This window comes from Mustela lutreola, chromosome 3, assembly GCF_030435805.1.
Source record: "Mustela lutreola isolate mMusLut2 chromosome 3, mMusLut2.pri, whole genome shotgun sequence".
In the NCBI taxonomy this organism is placed as follows: domain Eukaryota; kingdom Metazoa; phylum Chordata; class Mammalia; order Carnivora; family Mustelidae; genus Mustela; species Mustela lutreola.
The window spans coordinates 185,864,631-185,881,215 of NC_081292.1; the positions used below are offsets into that span (position 1 = coordinate 185,864,631).

The window sequence follows — 16,585 nt, forward strand, 5'->3', positions numbered from 1 at the left end:
ACAGTCCTAGGTAGGAACAATTGGTTGGGGCTTATGGTGACTGTTCTCTTAAAGGAGACATCTGCTTTCTGATTTATTCCTGTTCCCCACAAATCTGCACTGTCTCATATGCCCAGTCTGTTCCATTTATTTGCATTTCTATTCTGGCCCATGTATAATTTTGAGTTTACACACTCTGCTATAAACACACTCAGCCCCAGCTGCTTCTTGCCTTGATTCATGAAGAAAGAAAAGAATCACCAGCTTTCAGCTATAGATCAGAAAGGCTAGGAGCAGTACATGGGATTCTTTCTGACTCTTCATTTAACTAGCATTTTCCTGTGTCCAAAAGGAGAAGAGATTCAAATGTTTTTAAAGTGACATACTTTTGAATTGTTTTGCAACTCACCGCCAGTGCTCCACATGGCTTCACTGGAAGTCAGCGCTGAGATGCTGGGGCTGCCCTGGCCCTTCCTCGAGAAACTGTCAGTTGCTGGATATCCTATTTAGTAGCATCATAAGTAAGCTCAGTGACTGCCAAAATATATTTAAATTAATTTTTCTTTTGTAAATAAGAGGGGTCAAGGGAAGGTCATGAAATGAGTGAATGAGTGAATGAGCAGCTGCTCTTATTTATAAATTCGAAGTTGGCTTTCTAGGGAGCATACAATGCTTAGAAGCAGGATTTCTAATAGGCAGTAAGAAAACAGTGAAGAAAAGTGATGGAGAAGGCTTTTGAAGAGGATGTAATTTTAGCTGAAAAAGTATCAATTTTGTTCTTCTGAATATAAAGACTGAAGTATATTGTTTGTAGTTCAGCATGCTTTTATGGGAAGAATTGCATATAATATCTGTGCCCTATTTAGTCCACGGGAGTCATTTAAGGTCTGTTAGGTACATGGTACAAGGTACTTGTTAGGTACTAAGAGAGAGAGTGGTGAGAAAATGGGTCCTTGGCCAGACTCGTGGAGCTTACATTTTACTGGAAAAGAGGGATATTAAATAGTTGTCTGGTTTACTAACCATCTGAAAAGTGATGAGCAATCGTCTGATAAGATAGAGAGAATAATCACAGTGTAGAGAAAGGGACTGAAGGTGATGTGTTTCACATGCGAAAGCGAGTTAAGAAATATGTGGTCTAAGGAAATGGTCCAATTTCATTTTTCTGCATGTGGCTGTCCAATTTTCCCAGCACCATTTATTGAAGAGGCTGTCTTTTTTCCATTGGACATTCTTTCCTGCTTTGTCGAAGATTAGTTGACCATAGATTTGAGGGTCTATTTCTGGGCTCTCTATTCTGTTCCATTGATCTATGTGTCTGTTTTTGTGCCAGTACCATGCTGTCTTGATGATGACAGCTTTGTAATAGAGCTTGAAGTCCGGAATTGTGATGCCACCAACGTTGGCTTTCTTTTTCAATATCCCTTTGGCTATTCGAGGTCTTTCTGGTTCCATATAAATTTTAGCATTATTTGTTCCATTTCTTTGAAAAAGATGGATGGTACTTTGATAGGAATTGCATTAAATGTGTAGATTGCTTTAGGTAGCATAGACATTTTTACAATATTTATTCTTCCAATCCAGGAGCATGGAACATTTTTCCATTTCTTTGTGTCTTCCTCAATTTCTTTCATGAGTACTTTATAGTTTTCTGAGTATAGATTCTGTGTCTCTTTGGTTAGGTTTATTCCTAGGTATCTTATGGTTTTGGATGCAATTGTAAATGGGATTGACTCCTTAATATCTCTTTCTTCTGTCTTGCTGTTGATGTAGAGAAATGCAACTGATTTCTGTGCATTGATTTTATATCCTGATACTTTACTGAATTCCTGTATAAGTTCTAGCAGTTTTGGAGTGGAGTCTTTTGGGTTTTCCACATATAGTATCATATCATCTGCGAAGAGTGATAATTTGACTTCTTCTTTGCCGATTTGGATGCCTTTAATTTCCTTTTGTTGTCTGATTGCTGAGGCTAGGACCTCTAGTACGATGTTGAAAAGCAGTGGTGATAATGGACATCCCTGCCGTGTTCCTGACCTTAGCGGAAAAGCTTTCAGTTTTTCTCCATTGAGAATGATATTTGCAGTGGGTTTTTCATAGATGGCTTTGATGATATTGAGGTATGTGCCCTCTATCCCTACACTTTGAAGAGTTTTGATCAGGAAGGGATGTTGTACTTTGTCAAATGCTTTTTCAGCATCTATTGAGAGTATCATATGGTTCTTGTTCTTTCTTTTATTGATGTGTTGTATCAGATTGACTGATTTGCGGATGTTGAACCAACCTTGCAGCCCTGGAATAAATCCCACTTGGTCGTGGTGAATAATCCTTTTAATGTACTGTTGAATCCTATTGGCTAGTATTTTGTTGAGTATTTTCGCATCTGTGTTCATCAAGGATATCGGTCTATAGCTCTCTTTTTTGGTGGGATCCTTGTCTGGTTTTGGGATCAAGGTGATGCTGGCCTCATAAAATGAGTTTGGAAGTTTTCCTTCCATTTCTATTTTTTGGAACAGTTTCAGGAGAATAGGAATTAGTTCTTCTTTAAATGTTTGGTAGAATTCCCCCGGGAAGCCGTCTGGCCCTGGGCTTTTGTTTGTTTGGAGATTTTTAATGACTGTTTCAATCTCCTTACTGGTTATGGGTCTGTTCAGGCTTTCTATTTCTTCCTGGCTCAGTTGTGGTAGTTTATATGTTTCTAGGAATGCATCCATTTCTTCCAGAATCACCGAATCACTACATTGTACATCTGAAACTAATATACCACTGTATGTTAACTCTACCTGAATTAAAATAAACAATAAAAATTTTTTTTTCTTTCAGTAAAAAAAAAAAAAAAAAAAAAAAAAAAAGAAATATGTGGTCACGAGAAAGTGGTGGTGTGGCTTGTGCTGCGGTGTGGCTGGGGAAATGGCACATGCTGGCAGAGGTAGAAAACAGAGATAGGAGGAGGATACAAACACAGCTTCTGGATCCCAGGCTTGTGCAACCAGTGTATAGATTTATCATATAGTAAAAGAGGAACATCAGTGGAGACACGGGTTTGAGAAGAAAGATCCTGAATTAAGTTTAAACACATTGAGTTTGAGGACCCTGTAAGGCATCTCATAGAGAGATGTTACTGTCTGTTGGATGTTTAGTGCAAACTTGGAACTTAGTGATGAGGTCTTGGCTAGAGTTAAAAATTTGAGACTCCGTGACCTAGAGATGCCATCTTGATGCCAGGGAAGTGCGTGAGTTTGCTCAAGTATGCTCAAGAGCGTACTTAAGATGAAAGTGCCCAACAGTGATCATCATTGCTACCATGGCCCCATCCGCATCATTGTCACTGGGTAGAGACTGCTCATTCACTCATTTCATGACCTTCCCTTGACCCCTCTTATTTACAAAAGAAAAAACCTTACAGTGTTTCTGTAAGGTTCTAAATAATTAAAAGCTTAAAAGTAATTTAATGTTTGTTCCCATTTATTTATTTATTTATTTATTTTATTTTATTTTTTTTTAAATATTTTATTTATTTATTTGACAGAGAGAGATCACAAGTAGGCAGAGAGGCAGGCAGAGAGAAAGAGGAGGAAGCAGGCTCCTGTCGAGCAGAGAGCCTGATGCGGGACTTGAACCCAGGACCCTGAGATCATGACCTGAGCTGAAGGCAGCGGCTTAACCCACTGAGCCACCCAGGTGCCCCTGTTTGTTCCCATTTAATATCATTTTATTTTATAGCTTGATCTTACCTGAGGAAATACACTGTAATATTGTTTGCTAGTGACTGAGATACATTTAGCCCTAAGATCTAGCTTAAATGCTTGTTTGACACCTAATTATCGGTTCTTCATTTTCAGCTCCATGTTGACTGGGCTGTTTGGGGCCTCAGCAGGTACTATCTTTGTTTATGGGAAAGATCTCAAAACAGACCTCCACACTGTGCGGAAGAACATGGGGGTCTGCATGCAGCACGACGTCTTGTTCAGTTACCTCACTACGAAGGAACACCTGCTCTTATACGGTTCCATCAAAGTTCCTCACTGGACTAACAAGCAGCTGCATGAGGAAGTAAAAAGGTCAGTTATAGCAGCAACCAGGATGTGAGTTGGTAGCACCTATCAAAAAGAGGTCGACCTGTGGTGATAATGCCAATAGGAACATTTGGTCACAAAACAATTGGTTTTCAGTTTTTCTACTCTTCTAGTATCGTATACATTTTACGTCAGTCTCTTCACCAGCCAGTTATACTCAAACTTTAGAACTCTCTCCATCTCAGACTACCATATTGCCCTAAATCCTGTTTCTACTGGCTACTCTACTGAGCCAAGCCTCCTAACCGGACACCCGGCTCCTCCTCTCCCTTATACAGTTTATCCTTCAAAGAGCAGCCAGGGTGACCTTTTTAAATGGCAGATCAGACCATATAACTCCAGGGTTCAAAGCCCTTTATGACTTCCCACCACACTCAGTTCGAACTCCGTAATGTCCTTGTCAAGGCCAAGAGGTCCTACCTGCCTGCTCCGTCTCACTTCCCTTGTCATCTCCTTCTATTCTGACCCCATTCACTGTGCTCTGGGCACACTGACCAAGTCACAGGCTGGCTTATGATCCGGCCACAGCGCTTCTCACTTATCGTTTCCTCTACTTAGAGCAGCCTTCCCCAGACAGCCATTTGACTCACTCCTCTACTTTCCTGGTCTTTGATCAAATGTCACCTTCTCTGAGGGGATAACCATATATAAAATAGATGCTTAAAATAGCACGCCCCAGGCTCTGCTTATCTTATGTACCCTGCTTTGTGTATTTTTATTGCACTTGTCACCACCTGGCAAATTATAAATACTTGGAAATACGTTTCTCGACTGAATTTTATCTGCATCCCTCCTGATACATACACACACTGGAGCCTAATCTCCTTATGGGTAGGAATATTATCTTTTCACTGCTTTCCTCCAGCAGCTAAAACATGGTCTGGCACAAAACAGGCAGGCCCTCCATAAATATCTTTCAAAGAAACAAATTAAAATATGAGCCATATATTTTATGTTTTCTGGGTATTAACTTTGCACCTCCAGCTAGATGATAAACAATAAGAAAACTATGTCACGAATCCTCAATAGTGTATTGTACCTCGCTGAGCATGTAATAGTTGCTTAGGAAAGACCTATTACTTAAAGTGCTTATTTATTTTTTTCAATATTCAGATATTTTATCTGTCCAAAATAACCACCATACATTATTTTTGAAGGACGCTAAAAGATACCGGACTATATAGCCATCGTCATAAGAGAGTTGGAACATTGTCAGGAGGAATGAAGAGGAAGTTATCCATATCTATAGCTCTTATCGGTGGATCACGGGTAGTCATTTTGGATGAACCATCCACTGGAGTTGACCCATGTTCTCGCCGAAGCATATGGGATGTGATATCCAAGAACAAAACTGGTATGAGTACTTTCTTATAACTTCTGCACCCAACAGTGAACAGTTGTAATTTTGCCCTCTGGGATGCATGAGGCCAAGTTTATGCCTTTTCTGTTTAGAAGCTCCATTAAAGAGTCTCAGATGAGGTCTTCCCCTCCCAAATCTTCTCTTCCCACCACTAAATTACTGGGTCAGTTACTGAATATCCGTGTAGTTGAGCCTGGTGAGTTGAGCACTTCACTGGCCTTTTTGAGAGCATGTACGTCTGATTGAAGCCCCGAATTCTGCCTCCAGGAGCTTAGAATCTAATTAGAGATACCAAACATACACAAACGAAAATAAACTGAAAACAGACTAAACAAGTGCTAACAGGATGTGAAGCAAAGAAGCAATCAGAGTAGAGTGGATTAATCAGAGAGGAATATTCAGAAAGTCTTTAAAATTATTGCTTCTTCATAGTGCAGAAAGTGGGGGAGAGAGACAGAAACAGACACAGAGGAAAAATGAAAATGAAGACAGGCGAGCAGACGAAGGAAGGAGTTGCTCACACACACACCCTAAATGATGGACATTTAGCCATACGGCACCATAAAGGCGTATTCGCTGCCGACATGTAAGAAAACAGCCCTAGATGTTTAATAACACGTCTTCTGAACTTCTCTTTGTTTATTTTGAAAGTTCCTTCTGGTCAGTTTTTCAGTTAGCTCATAAAACGTGCCTCTTCCCCTCATAAATCACAGGATTTACTTGTGCTAACTCTGTAGATCTCAGGAACTGCGTCTTCATTTTTCATTCTCGGTTGTTCTCCTCTGTATTTTCAAGCCAGAACAATCATTCTGTCGACGCACCACTTGGACGAAGCTGAAGTGCTGAGTGACCGCATCGCCTTCCTGGAGCAGGGCGGGCTGCGCTGCTGCGGGTCACCGTTTTACCTCAAGGAGGCATTTGGCGATGGGTATCACCTCACGCTCACCAAGAAAAAGGTTTGTAAGAGAGAAAAATATACCTCATTATAGGGTCATGAGTTAAGTTTTGGGTGAAATGGAGGCAGAATCTCTCCAACTTTATTAATTGCTAAAATTCATGATTAATATGTTAGTTTCATGTCTCTCAAATTTGAGGGACCATCGGAACACCTGGAGGTTGGTTAAACCCAGATTTCTGGCCTCACCTCAGAAATCTCTGATTCAGTAGATCTTAGAGTAAGTCAAGAATGGAGTCTATTTCTCATAAGGGCCCAGGTGATGCTGATGCTCCTGGTCTGGGATCTCACAACAAGAACTAGAGCACTGGGTTTTTACCTTAGGATATAGATCTTTTTTTTTTTTTTTTTTTTTTTTAAAGAAGGTCTATAGCCTAAGGTTACTGATAGAGGATCTTAGTTTCCATAGCATTTCAGTTTATAAGGCTAAAAATTAGGGTTTTTTTTTTGTTTTGTTTTGTTTTTTTGCTTTAAAACAAATAGAATATGCATTTGTGTATGTATCTTCTGATCAGTACCCCTCAAGTGGCAATGTGAAGACTAACTCAGGCCAGTGGTGCTTTGACATCTTTGAAGAACAACAGTGCTGACTAAGAACCCCTGTAGCACTTAAAAATACCATGTGATTATCAGTACTGTGCAAGATGTGTATGCCATTAGGTAGGCTTTGACTACAGTCACTTATTTTACATCTGAACATCCTGATGTGACTTTGAAATAAAAAGCAGTTTATTGTTATATTCACTAATTCATTAAGAAATGTATGTATTAGGTGTGTATTATGACTTAGTGTGTGCCCAAGTCACTGTTCTAGACCCTGGGGATACAGCAGCGAACTGATGATACTGAAATCTCTACCCTCGTGGAGTTTATATTCTGATAGAGTGTGGGGAATTCAGATAATACTGTTAAGTATATTATTAAGTATGTCAGCAGGTGGTAAATGCTGTGGGTGGAAATAAAGCAGAGGAGGGAGAACAGGGAATGCAGAGTGGTGCCATTTTACATAGGGCGGGAAGAGAAGGGTCTCTGGGAAGATGACAGTTGAGCAGGAGTTGGGGCTTGGGGGAGAAGGAGCCATGTCACTATCTAGGATAAAGGACTAGTTGAGAAGGCCCGAGGAGGGTGTGCCTGAGTTGACAGCACTCCGACAACACGAGGAGGCTGCTGTGGCTGGAGTAGAGCAGAGAGGCAGGGAGTAGTGGGCAGGGAGGCTGGAGAAGGGCCAGGGGCAAGTGGGAGAATGAAGGCAATAGAACAGGGACGTGGACAAAGCTCTAGGGGCCCCCGTGGGACAGGGAGCCATTGGAGGAGGGATGTGTCATCTGACTCAGGGCTGAGTGGCCAGAAAGAGTCTCACCACCCTCTGAGGAGGGCCCTTGGTGCCACCAGAGTGTGAGGACAATGGGTGGTAACTTCTGGTGTTGTCCCTAGAGCCCAAATCTAAGTGCAAATACAACATGTGACACGATGGCCGTGACAGCAATGATCCAGTCACACCTCCCTGAAGCCTACCTCAAGGAGGACATCGGGGGAGAGCTGGTGTATGTGCTTCCTCCATTTAGCACCAAAGTCTCAGGAGCCTACCTGTCACTCCTGAGGGCTCTGGACAATGGCATGGGGGACCTCAACATCGGGTGCTACGGCATTTCAGACACCACCGTGGAAGAGGTGCGTTTCTTCTTTTCTTAGAACTGATACAACTTGCTGTTCCCTGAGAATAAATATGCACAGTTCTTTAAAAAGAGAGAAGAAATATTTGAAACAAACATTTCACAAAATCAAAAAATCTTAAAACTATCTTAGTACCATTCTTATGTAAGATTGATTTCTGAAAACAAACATGTTTATCCAGTTAGAGAACATGTCTTTTTAACATACCAAAATGTTTACTTGGGGGGTGGTTTGGGGGAAGACTGAAACAGGAAGGGAGTTAAGAGAAACCAACTTCCAGATATAAAATAAATAAGTCACAGAAATGAAAAGTACAGCATAGGGACTATAGTCAGTAATATTGTAACAAAATTGTATGGTTAAAAGAATGTTCACTCAAAGTCACTGTCAAGAATACTCAAAGTCAAACTTATTTGTCTCAAAAAACGTGATAAAAATTCAAAATAAAAATTGAGCTTAGAAAGTAGAAAGGACATGCATGTTTTATGTTAATGAAGTGTTCTGGCTTCTCTTTCTAGGTCTTTCTGAACTTGACTAAAGAGTCACAAAAAAATAGCAGTGTGAGTCTTGAGCATTTGACACAAAAGAAAATTGGAAATTCCAGTACCAACGGCATCTCAACTCCTGACGATTTATCTGTGAGCAGCAGCAATTTCACAGACAGAGATGGTATAAATCTAATGTGCATATTATACTTAATTCCTATAAATGGCATAAATGAGACAATTACAGGGCAATAATTTAGGTTCACATCTTCTTTCTAAATACAAAAAGAATAAATAAATATAAACCTTCTTTTTTTAATATACCAAGTATTTTTTAAATGAAATCAAATTCTCTATTTCAAAAATATTTTGAAGAATGTGAAAGAAGGTGGTTGTGGTGGTGGTGGTGCGCACTTCTTACACCCACTGGAAGTCATTTTCTAGATGTTACTTACTACCGTTCCACACTTGTGTTCAGCAAGTTAAAATCCTTCCTATAATTGGTGCTGTCCAACAGTGGACAAAGTTGCCTCGTGAGACAGCTGACTCATTGCTGTTAACATATTCAACAGAGGAGTCATCGAAAAAAAGTGATCAGAAAAGAGTCATCACTCTTTCTGGGGCCTCACTGGAAAACATGTCTAATCTTTCTGTCCTGTGAACAGTTCAGGTGCTGAGAATATTCAGGCTCTGAGAAAATGCTTTTGGGGGAGGGTCTCAGATTTGATGAAGTCAGACTCCATGGCTAAGAACTCATAATAATGGGTCACCCCCCTCCACACACACACACACACTCAATTCTTCACACAAGATATACTTGAAAAAATTGTGCTTCTTGATATGACTTTGAGGAATTGGGCTCTTTTGAAAATAACTTTTATCCTCTCTTATTCTCTTCTGATGGTTAATTTATGCCTCTAGAAACACTATTTACTTAAGGAAGCATATAGTAAAATGATATATAAATTATGGAATAGTCATTTCAACGGTTTGCTTAACTTGGAAAAAATCTCTAGGAACAGAACTTTTAATTAAACATTTGCCTGGCTCTGAAACTTAGAAAAGATCATCTCTGATGTTTGCATAGTTCTGGAACTTGGGAGTCTCATTTGTCCTCTGCCGTATTCCTCATTTATCATCTTTTGGGGAATATAATTGTCGAGCCCATGGAATTGAGGACTTTGATTAGAAAGTGGTCATCTGCCTCAGGAAGTAAATGTTATGTATTTGCCTCTGGATTTGTCTTATAATTTGAAACTATTCTTCAGTCAAAATGTTTCCCTCATTGACATTATCTTTTAGAAAGCACATTTGCTCCATTTGATACACCTGTAAGTCATCCACATGTAATTTCTCAAGAAACAGAAAAGCATACTAATTAACTTAAAATATTCAACTCCTTCTACAATTCCCCTTTGCAGAGATATGAGTTTGCATTTAAACTTGTTCACTCTGTTTAATTGGAATTCATTTTGAATTAAGCAGCTTTGTATTTTTCCTTATCAGCTAAATGAAGATCATGATTTTTTTGTGCTGCATAATTTGTGACAGAGAATTAAAAATATCCACAGAGTTGGCGGTCATCTTATTACATGTAGAGGTGTGCTCAGTGGCAGGCCCTTGGAGAGAATGTTATATTTTTAGGGAGGGCTATGGAATGATCAGTTCTAAGAGCACCACTGAGGAAGCAGCAGTTCATGGCCTCCACAGCTCCTCTTAAGCTCAAAAGTCAGGAAATTTTTCTCCGCACCTGAAGACCATTTCAGAGGGGTAGGGGTGGTGTAGACCTTTTTTTCCAGTGAGTTCTTTTTTGTGACTCTGTTGGTAAAAATGGAGTTTTGAAATGCCATATATAATCAGTCCAAATTTTAAAGAGAATGTAGTGAGTGAGTGTTTAAATTAGAATCACACTTTGGAGGAGAGCCTTTCCTTTTCTCCAAGTGTAAGTTGAATTCACTGGACCTCCCATTAGAATGAGAGCCAGTTAGACTTATAATCACTATGTTACCCACAGCAGGAATGAGTTTTTAGACTAGACAGATGTTTTGGATGCCCTTTAGCTTTTTTTTTTTTTAATTGAAGTTGTGATCGTATTAGTTTATATCATATTAGTTTCAGGTGTTGGTTTCTGTTTATCTTATTGGAATTCAGTCTCTTGATAGAATCTATCTTCTGAGTTATCAGTAATTAGCAATACATACTGAGCAGGCATTGAGACTTTGGAGATCTGGGACAATATTCACTTACCAAATTGTGGATCTCTCCCTTTGACTTGTAAAATAACTGTGTATATAACAATACTGAGATCTGGGACAATATTCACTAACCAAATTGTGGATCTCTACCTTCGACTTGTCAAACAACTGTGTATATAACAATAGTAATATTTTATATATAGTGATCTATAATTTGCAAAGCGCTTTTACATACAATTCTATGATTTGGAGAGGCTCAGGCCCAGTGTTTAGAAAGAAAGAGTTGAACCTCATACCAGAACATTTAAAATACAAGCTATTCCTACCACATCACATTATACCATCCAGCCATGGTTTTTGAAGTTACCTTGTTAATGTAATTTATTGGTGTTTCCCAGAACAATATCAAACCTCACTTTCTTTCTCTCTCTCTCCTTCTCTCCACCCCACCCCCTTTTTAAATTCAGACAAAATTTTGACGAGCGGAGAGAGGTTGGGTGGTTTGGATCTGTTACTGAAGAAGGTCATGGCCATCCTCATTAAGAGGTTCCACCACACGCGCAGGAACTGGAAGGGTCTCATTGCTCAGGTTATCCTCCCCATCGTCTTTGTCACCACTGCCATGGGCCTTGGCACACTGAGAAATTCCAGCAACAGTTATCCAGAGATCCAGATCTCCCCATCTCTCTACGGCACCTCTGAACAGACAGCCTTCTATGCGTAAGTTTCTGTCCTTTGAAACGTCTCCCCGGTGCCTCCAGAAGTGCGGCTGCACCTCCGTGACTGCGTGCAAGGCTGAAGAACAAGGAATTACGAGGCAATGCACCCAATTCTGCCAAAGGAATGGACAGGGTTGATTTATGGCAACGTGACACTTCTGTTGCCAACAATAACTTTTTATGAGTTTCTGTGTTTGTCTGAAAGTAAACTTATCATAAGCTTTTATTTTTAATGACTAGACTTTAATCAAGAAAGCCAGGCTAGGTGTGGCTCCCCAATCTGTTGTAATATATAGCAAATCACTTTTTATCGGCCTCACAAATACTGGATAGTAAGGTCGGAATCCCATAAAATACAGTATTATGTATATACAGTAGACGATTACGAAATGTATTTGATGGTTAGGAAAATAATAAGGCAGCCAAAGAGAGACATGTGCTGATTTTTTTCCATGATAATTTTTTTTTTCTTCCTGATACTGAGTCTTTCTCAGGTTTTTAAGAAGACTATCTCATAGACAGTGTATTTTACTTTTCCAAATCATGCATAAGCATGATTTTCATATGAAAGAGTTGTGGAGGATCAAGAATTTGTTCCTGTCCTTTACAATTACAGGAATTCTCACCCAAGCACACAAGGCCTAGTCTCAGCAATGTGGAACTTCCCTGGCATTGACAACGTGTGTTTGAACATCAGTGATCCGTAAGTTGTTCTTGGAGTTTGTCTTTTTCTGTTTTTTTCTGTTTGTTTGTTTGTTTTTTTTCCTTTCTCTTTGACACTCTGGTTTGTCTGTATACATGTGCATGCATGGACACCCCTGAGAGAAATCTATATTGAACAGATTTTCTCTCTCCCCTCTAGTTCATTCCTGGCTATGCTGTGCTGTATTACTAAATATTAGGGACTTAATAATTTGTAGAGTTCTCTCATGTATGTGTTTCCCTTTAACAATCACAACAACCCTGTGAATTATTAATCCCATTTTTTAGATGGAGAAACTGAGACTCATATAGACTGAGATACTTGTGTAAAAACAATCTAGACTGTAAGTTGTGCAACTAAAACCAAGACACAAGTCTTCAGACTCGAATTCATCTTTGTGCTATGTAGTATTGCCTATGCAAACTTCCAAGATGGTACATGGTGCCTGTGAACCTGACATTGGTGCGTTACTTGGCTCAAGTATTCCCTTCCCATCAAAGGACAGAATGAAAGAGCAGAAAAGAAAGGGGTCAAAAAAGCCCCATCCTGCCACATTAAAACAGTTCTTCTATCAATAAGCATTCTCTCTTATTCCTTGTAAAATGTCAAATCATTTGGAAATGGTAGTGTAATGTATATTTGAGTTATGAAAAACCAGCAAACTGTACCTAAGGCTGTACACTTGAATTTAATACCAAATACTTACATGCTCATACATAACCATTAGAACACACACATACCTCACTTTAATATCATTTTTACTTGCAGAAGGTGTTTAAGGGAAGATAGTCTGGGAAAATGGAACACCAGTGGGGAGCCCATCACTAATTTCGGTGTTTGCTCCTGCTCAGAAAATATCCAGGTAAGATGGAATTCCATTTCAGTGAAGTAGGAAAAAGAAAGGAATAAATACTGAATCTTGAAAGATCTATCCAGGTTACCAAAGAGTCAGTATAATTTCATTTTATGGAAGCTAGTAGCTCAGAGATGTGGAGCAGGGCAGCTCAAAAATATTGCCTTTGAACTTCAGGTCACTGTTTTAAATCCATCTCAGAACAAATTTCCAAAGGCAGGTAATTCTATTACAGTCTTTGTAGAAACCGACTAAAAATGAGTTTTTGTTCTCAGTTCAGTTCTGACCAGGAAGCTCTATGTTTCAGACAACAAAGCCACCATAACTGTCATATTTTTGAAAACAGAGTAAGACTCCCCATTTGGTGGTCAGCTATGAAGTCAGTAATGTGTAAGTCCAGAACAGAACTCCATTTGTCTCTAAGGAGCACCTATAGCATGCAAGAAAAATTGACATCCTGATAGAAACAGAAAAGATTATCCAACCATCCCTTATGCCGTCTGTGTTTTATAGATACACACCTTACTTTTCTGGGCCTATCACTTCAACATACTTCTAAGAAAACCAAATTCACAGGGGAAATGAAAGATTGAAGAGAATAAGTGACTGTAAGCTTCTGAGAGTGACTGTGTAGTCAACTTACTTCCCCCCAGGAGAGGAATCTAGCAATATTTTCTCAATAGCGTTGTGTCATTGAACCTTGAACTCTTTGTACAGTATTTTGGAATGGAAATGTTAGTGTAAATGCAACCTGTTTTTGTGTTCTTATGCAAGACAGTTACTAACAATAAAAACTGGGATCCCACAAGCATCTTCTGGGATCCTTGCATATTCCAATACTAGCGTTACCCAGTACTCAAAGAGTTTTCTAATCCCTCATTTAATCTGACTAATTTCTGGAATTTTTTATGTGTTTTCTGTAGTTCACAGTAAGAGTCAACTAACAGTACTGAGTTAGAACCCAGATAAATTTCATTAATCAAAGAAAATATGAGAGAGAGAGACAGAGAGAGAGTGAGTCAAAACAAGAAACAAACTTTTTAACTATAGAACAATCCAATGGTCACCAGAGGGGGTGGGGTGGGAGATGGTTGAAAGAGGTGTTGATTGCACTTGCTGTGATGAGCACACGGTGATGTACGAACTGTTGAATCACTATATTGTATGCCTGAAACTAATATAACATTGCATACTAACAAACCAGAATTAAAATAAAAACTTTATATATAAATAAATCACCAAATACGTATATATGAAAGTACCTACTAACTCTGAAGATATACATAAACTATGGGATCAACAATTCCATTTGTATTACACTCCCATCGGAAGTGTGATCGTGTTCACCAAGAGGCATATACTAGATATTCATAGCAATACTATTTGTAATAGCCACTCAGAGACCCACCAGCAGTAGAGTGGATCAATCAAATGTGATATATTTTCACATTGGAATCTGTATACAGCAAAAAGGGAACGTTTGATCTGCAACTACACACATCATATGGAGGATTCTCACAAGTGAATAATGACTAGAAAAAAGCCAAATACAAGAGAGTATATATAATACAATCCTATTTCTATAAAGTACAAAAACAGGCAAAACTATTCTGAGCTGGATGCTTTGGGAGTGGTAGTGACTGGAAGTAAGCTTAAGGAGGGGCCTTCTCTGGTACTTGCATTGTTACCCGGTTTCTGGTTACATGGGTGTGTTTGGTTTGTCAAAATGCATCAGGCTGTATTATATGTGCTTTTCTGTACATACAGTTCAACAGAAGACTAAAGCTAAATGATTACATTGTATACATAAGGGTGTCTCTAATTGTGGAACCAGTAACTTTCTTCAAATGTGATCTAAATGTTGACCCAACTTGATGTAAGGTGAAATTCAGCATTCATTTTTTAGAGCAGTCTGCAACTTTACGCCTCAGTACATGTAAAGTTGTGCTAAAATGTGGTACTAGCCTCGGGCTCTGGGGCATCATGTGAAGGAATGGAAGGAAAAACTGGAAAAATGCTAGACTTCTCCCAAACTAAAGTTCATGTCAGAGAAGCATGGGAAGCTTCAGTGAAAAGTAAGTGGTCAGAAAGTGCAGAAAGCTTCTGAGCCTAAAAATAAGTGGTGAAAACTAAGATCTGTGGTTGGTTAATAGTAATGTACCAATACATTTAGTTTTGACAAATACACAATGTGAGATGCTGACAATGGGGAGAACTGGGTGAAGGGTGTACAGGGACTCTCTGTATTAGATTTTGCAGTATCCATACATGCGCATGTAGAAATATGTAAACAAATTTGCAATATATGCCAACTTTATTTTGGAATAACTGTGCATTTCCATATGTAAATATTAGATTTAGATTTATTTAACATAAAGTTATAAAGATTTAGATACATGTAAACTGGAGCTCTGACACTCAACTTTCGTCACTTGATGTTACAGCACAAACTCCTCCACTGCTGTCACCTGAGAACTTATGTCCCTTAGTGTCATCTTTTCAATTCTGGGCAAACATTTTTTTCTTTCCTGTGAATTATTGAGGGAATTTTAATTTATCTTAGAATTTAATGTTATTCTCTGTTCATATCAGACTTGTTAGTACAGTGAAAAGAAAATTGCACATTGGTTAACTTGTATTCTTTTTGGTTTCAAGTAAGTCCTAAACATGTGTGTGTTCTATAGAAATAATAACTTCTCCAATTTTTTTGGAATAGGAAGATATCTTCCTTTTCAAATCTCTTTAGAGTAAGAAGACAATCTTATCACACTCTACCTGTTGCAGCAATAGACAGATCACGAGACTGAAGCTTCTTCGTGTTGTCTATTTGATTTGCAAAGCATCGATCAGAAATAACTTTATTTTTAACTTTACTTTTCAGGAGTGTCCTAAATTTAACTATTCTCCACCTCATAGAAGAACTTACTCTTCTCAAATAATTTACAACCTCACTGGGCACCGCTTGGAAAATTATCTTATATCAACTGCTAATGAGTTTATGCAAAAAAGGTAAAAATACTCTATAATATATTAATTTAGCATATCTTGATTTCAAATTTTGACAACTGCCTTCTGAACTTGAGACCATAGATGAAAATTTCTGGAGCACCTAGGTTGTTTAGTCAGTTAAGTGTCTGACTGTGGGTTTCGGCTCAGGTCGTGATCTTGGGGTCTTGAGATGAAGCCCTGTGTCAGGCTTCCCACTCAGCAGGGAGTCCGCTTCCCTTCCTCTCCCTCTTCCTCTGCTCCTCGCCCCTGTTAATGCTTTCTCTGTCTCTAAAATAAATATATCTTTTTAAAAGAAGAGATGAAAATTTCTATTGATGATTTATGTGGTTAAATTCTCTATTTTATCAAAACAGTCTTATGTATGAAAATCTTTTTTAAAAAATAATAATCTCCTCAAATAAGACTCATTTTAAGAAATTAAAAAGCACTGGGGTTGTTTTAGGCTGCAAAAATGTATTGTTAAACTTGTACATATCTTTTTCTTCTTGAAGCAGAAATGTTCTTGACCTCACCAATTTGGAGAGGGTTTTTTTTGTTTGTTTGTTTTGTTTTGTTTTCCCTATTCACATCCCTAGGA

At 38.8% G+C, this 16,585-nt stretch overlaps 1 protein-coding gene across 1 annotated transcript in view; it reads left to right on the forward strand.

The window, feature by feature from the left end:
• ABCA12 (ATP binding cassette subfamily A member 12) overlaps nt 1-16,585 on the forward strand; it is a 170,932-nt gene that overhangs the window by 125,243 nt on the left and 29,104 nt on the right. The window contains exons 29-37 of the mRNA XM_059168127.1: nt 3,822-4,040; nt 5,213-5,409; nt 6,211-6,371; nt 7,805-8,041; nt 8,563-8,713; nt 11,192-11,444; nt 12,060-12,146; nt 12,915-13,008; nt 15,881-16,008. Of these exons, the coding sequence (XP_059024110.1) occupies nt 3,822-4,040; nt 5,213-5,409; nt 6,211-6,371; nt 7,805-8,041; nt 8,563-8,713; nt 11,192-11,444; nt 12,060-12,146; nt 12,915-13,008; nt 15,881-16,008 (1,527 nt within the window). The remainder of the gene's footprint in view (nt 1-3,821; nt 4,041-5,212; nt 5,410-6,210; nt 6,372-7,804; nt 8,042-8,562; nt 8,714-11,191; nt 11,445-12,059; nt 12,147-12,914; nt 13,009-15,880; nt 16,009-16,585) is intronic.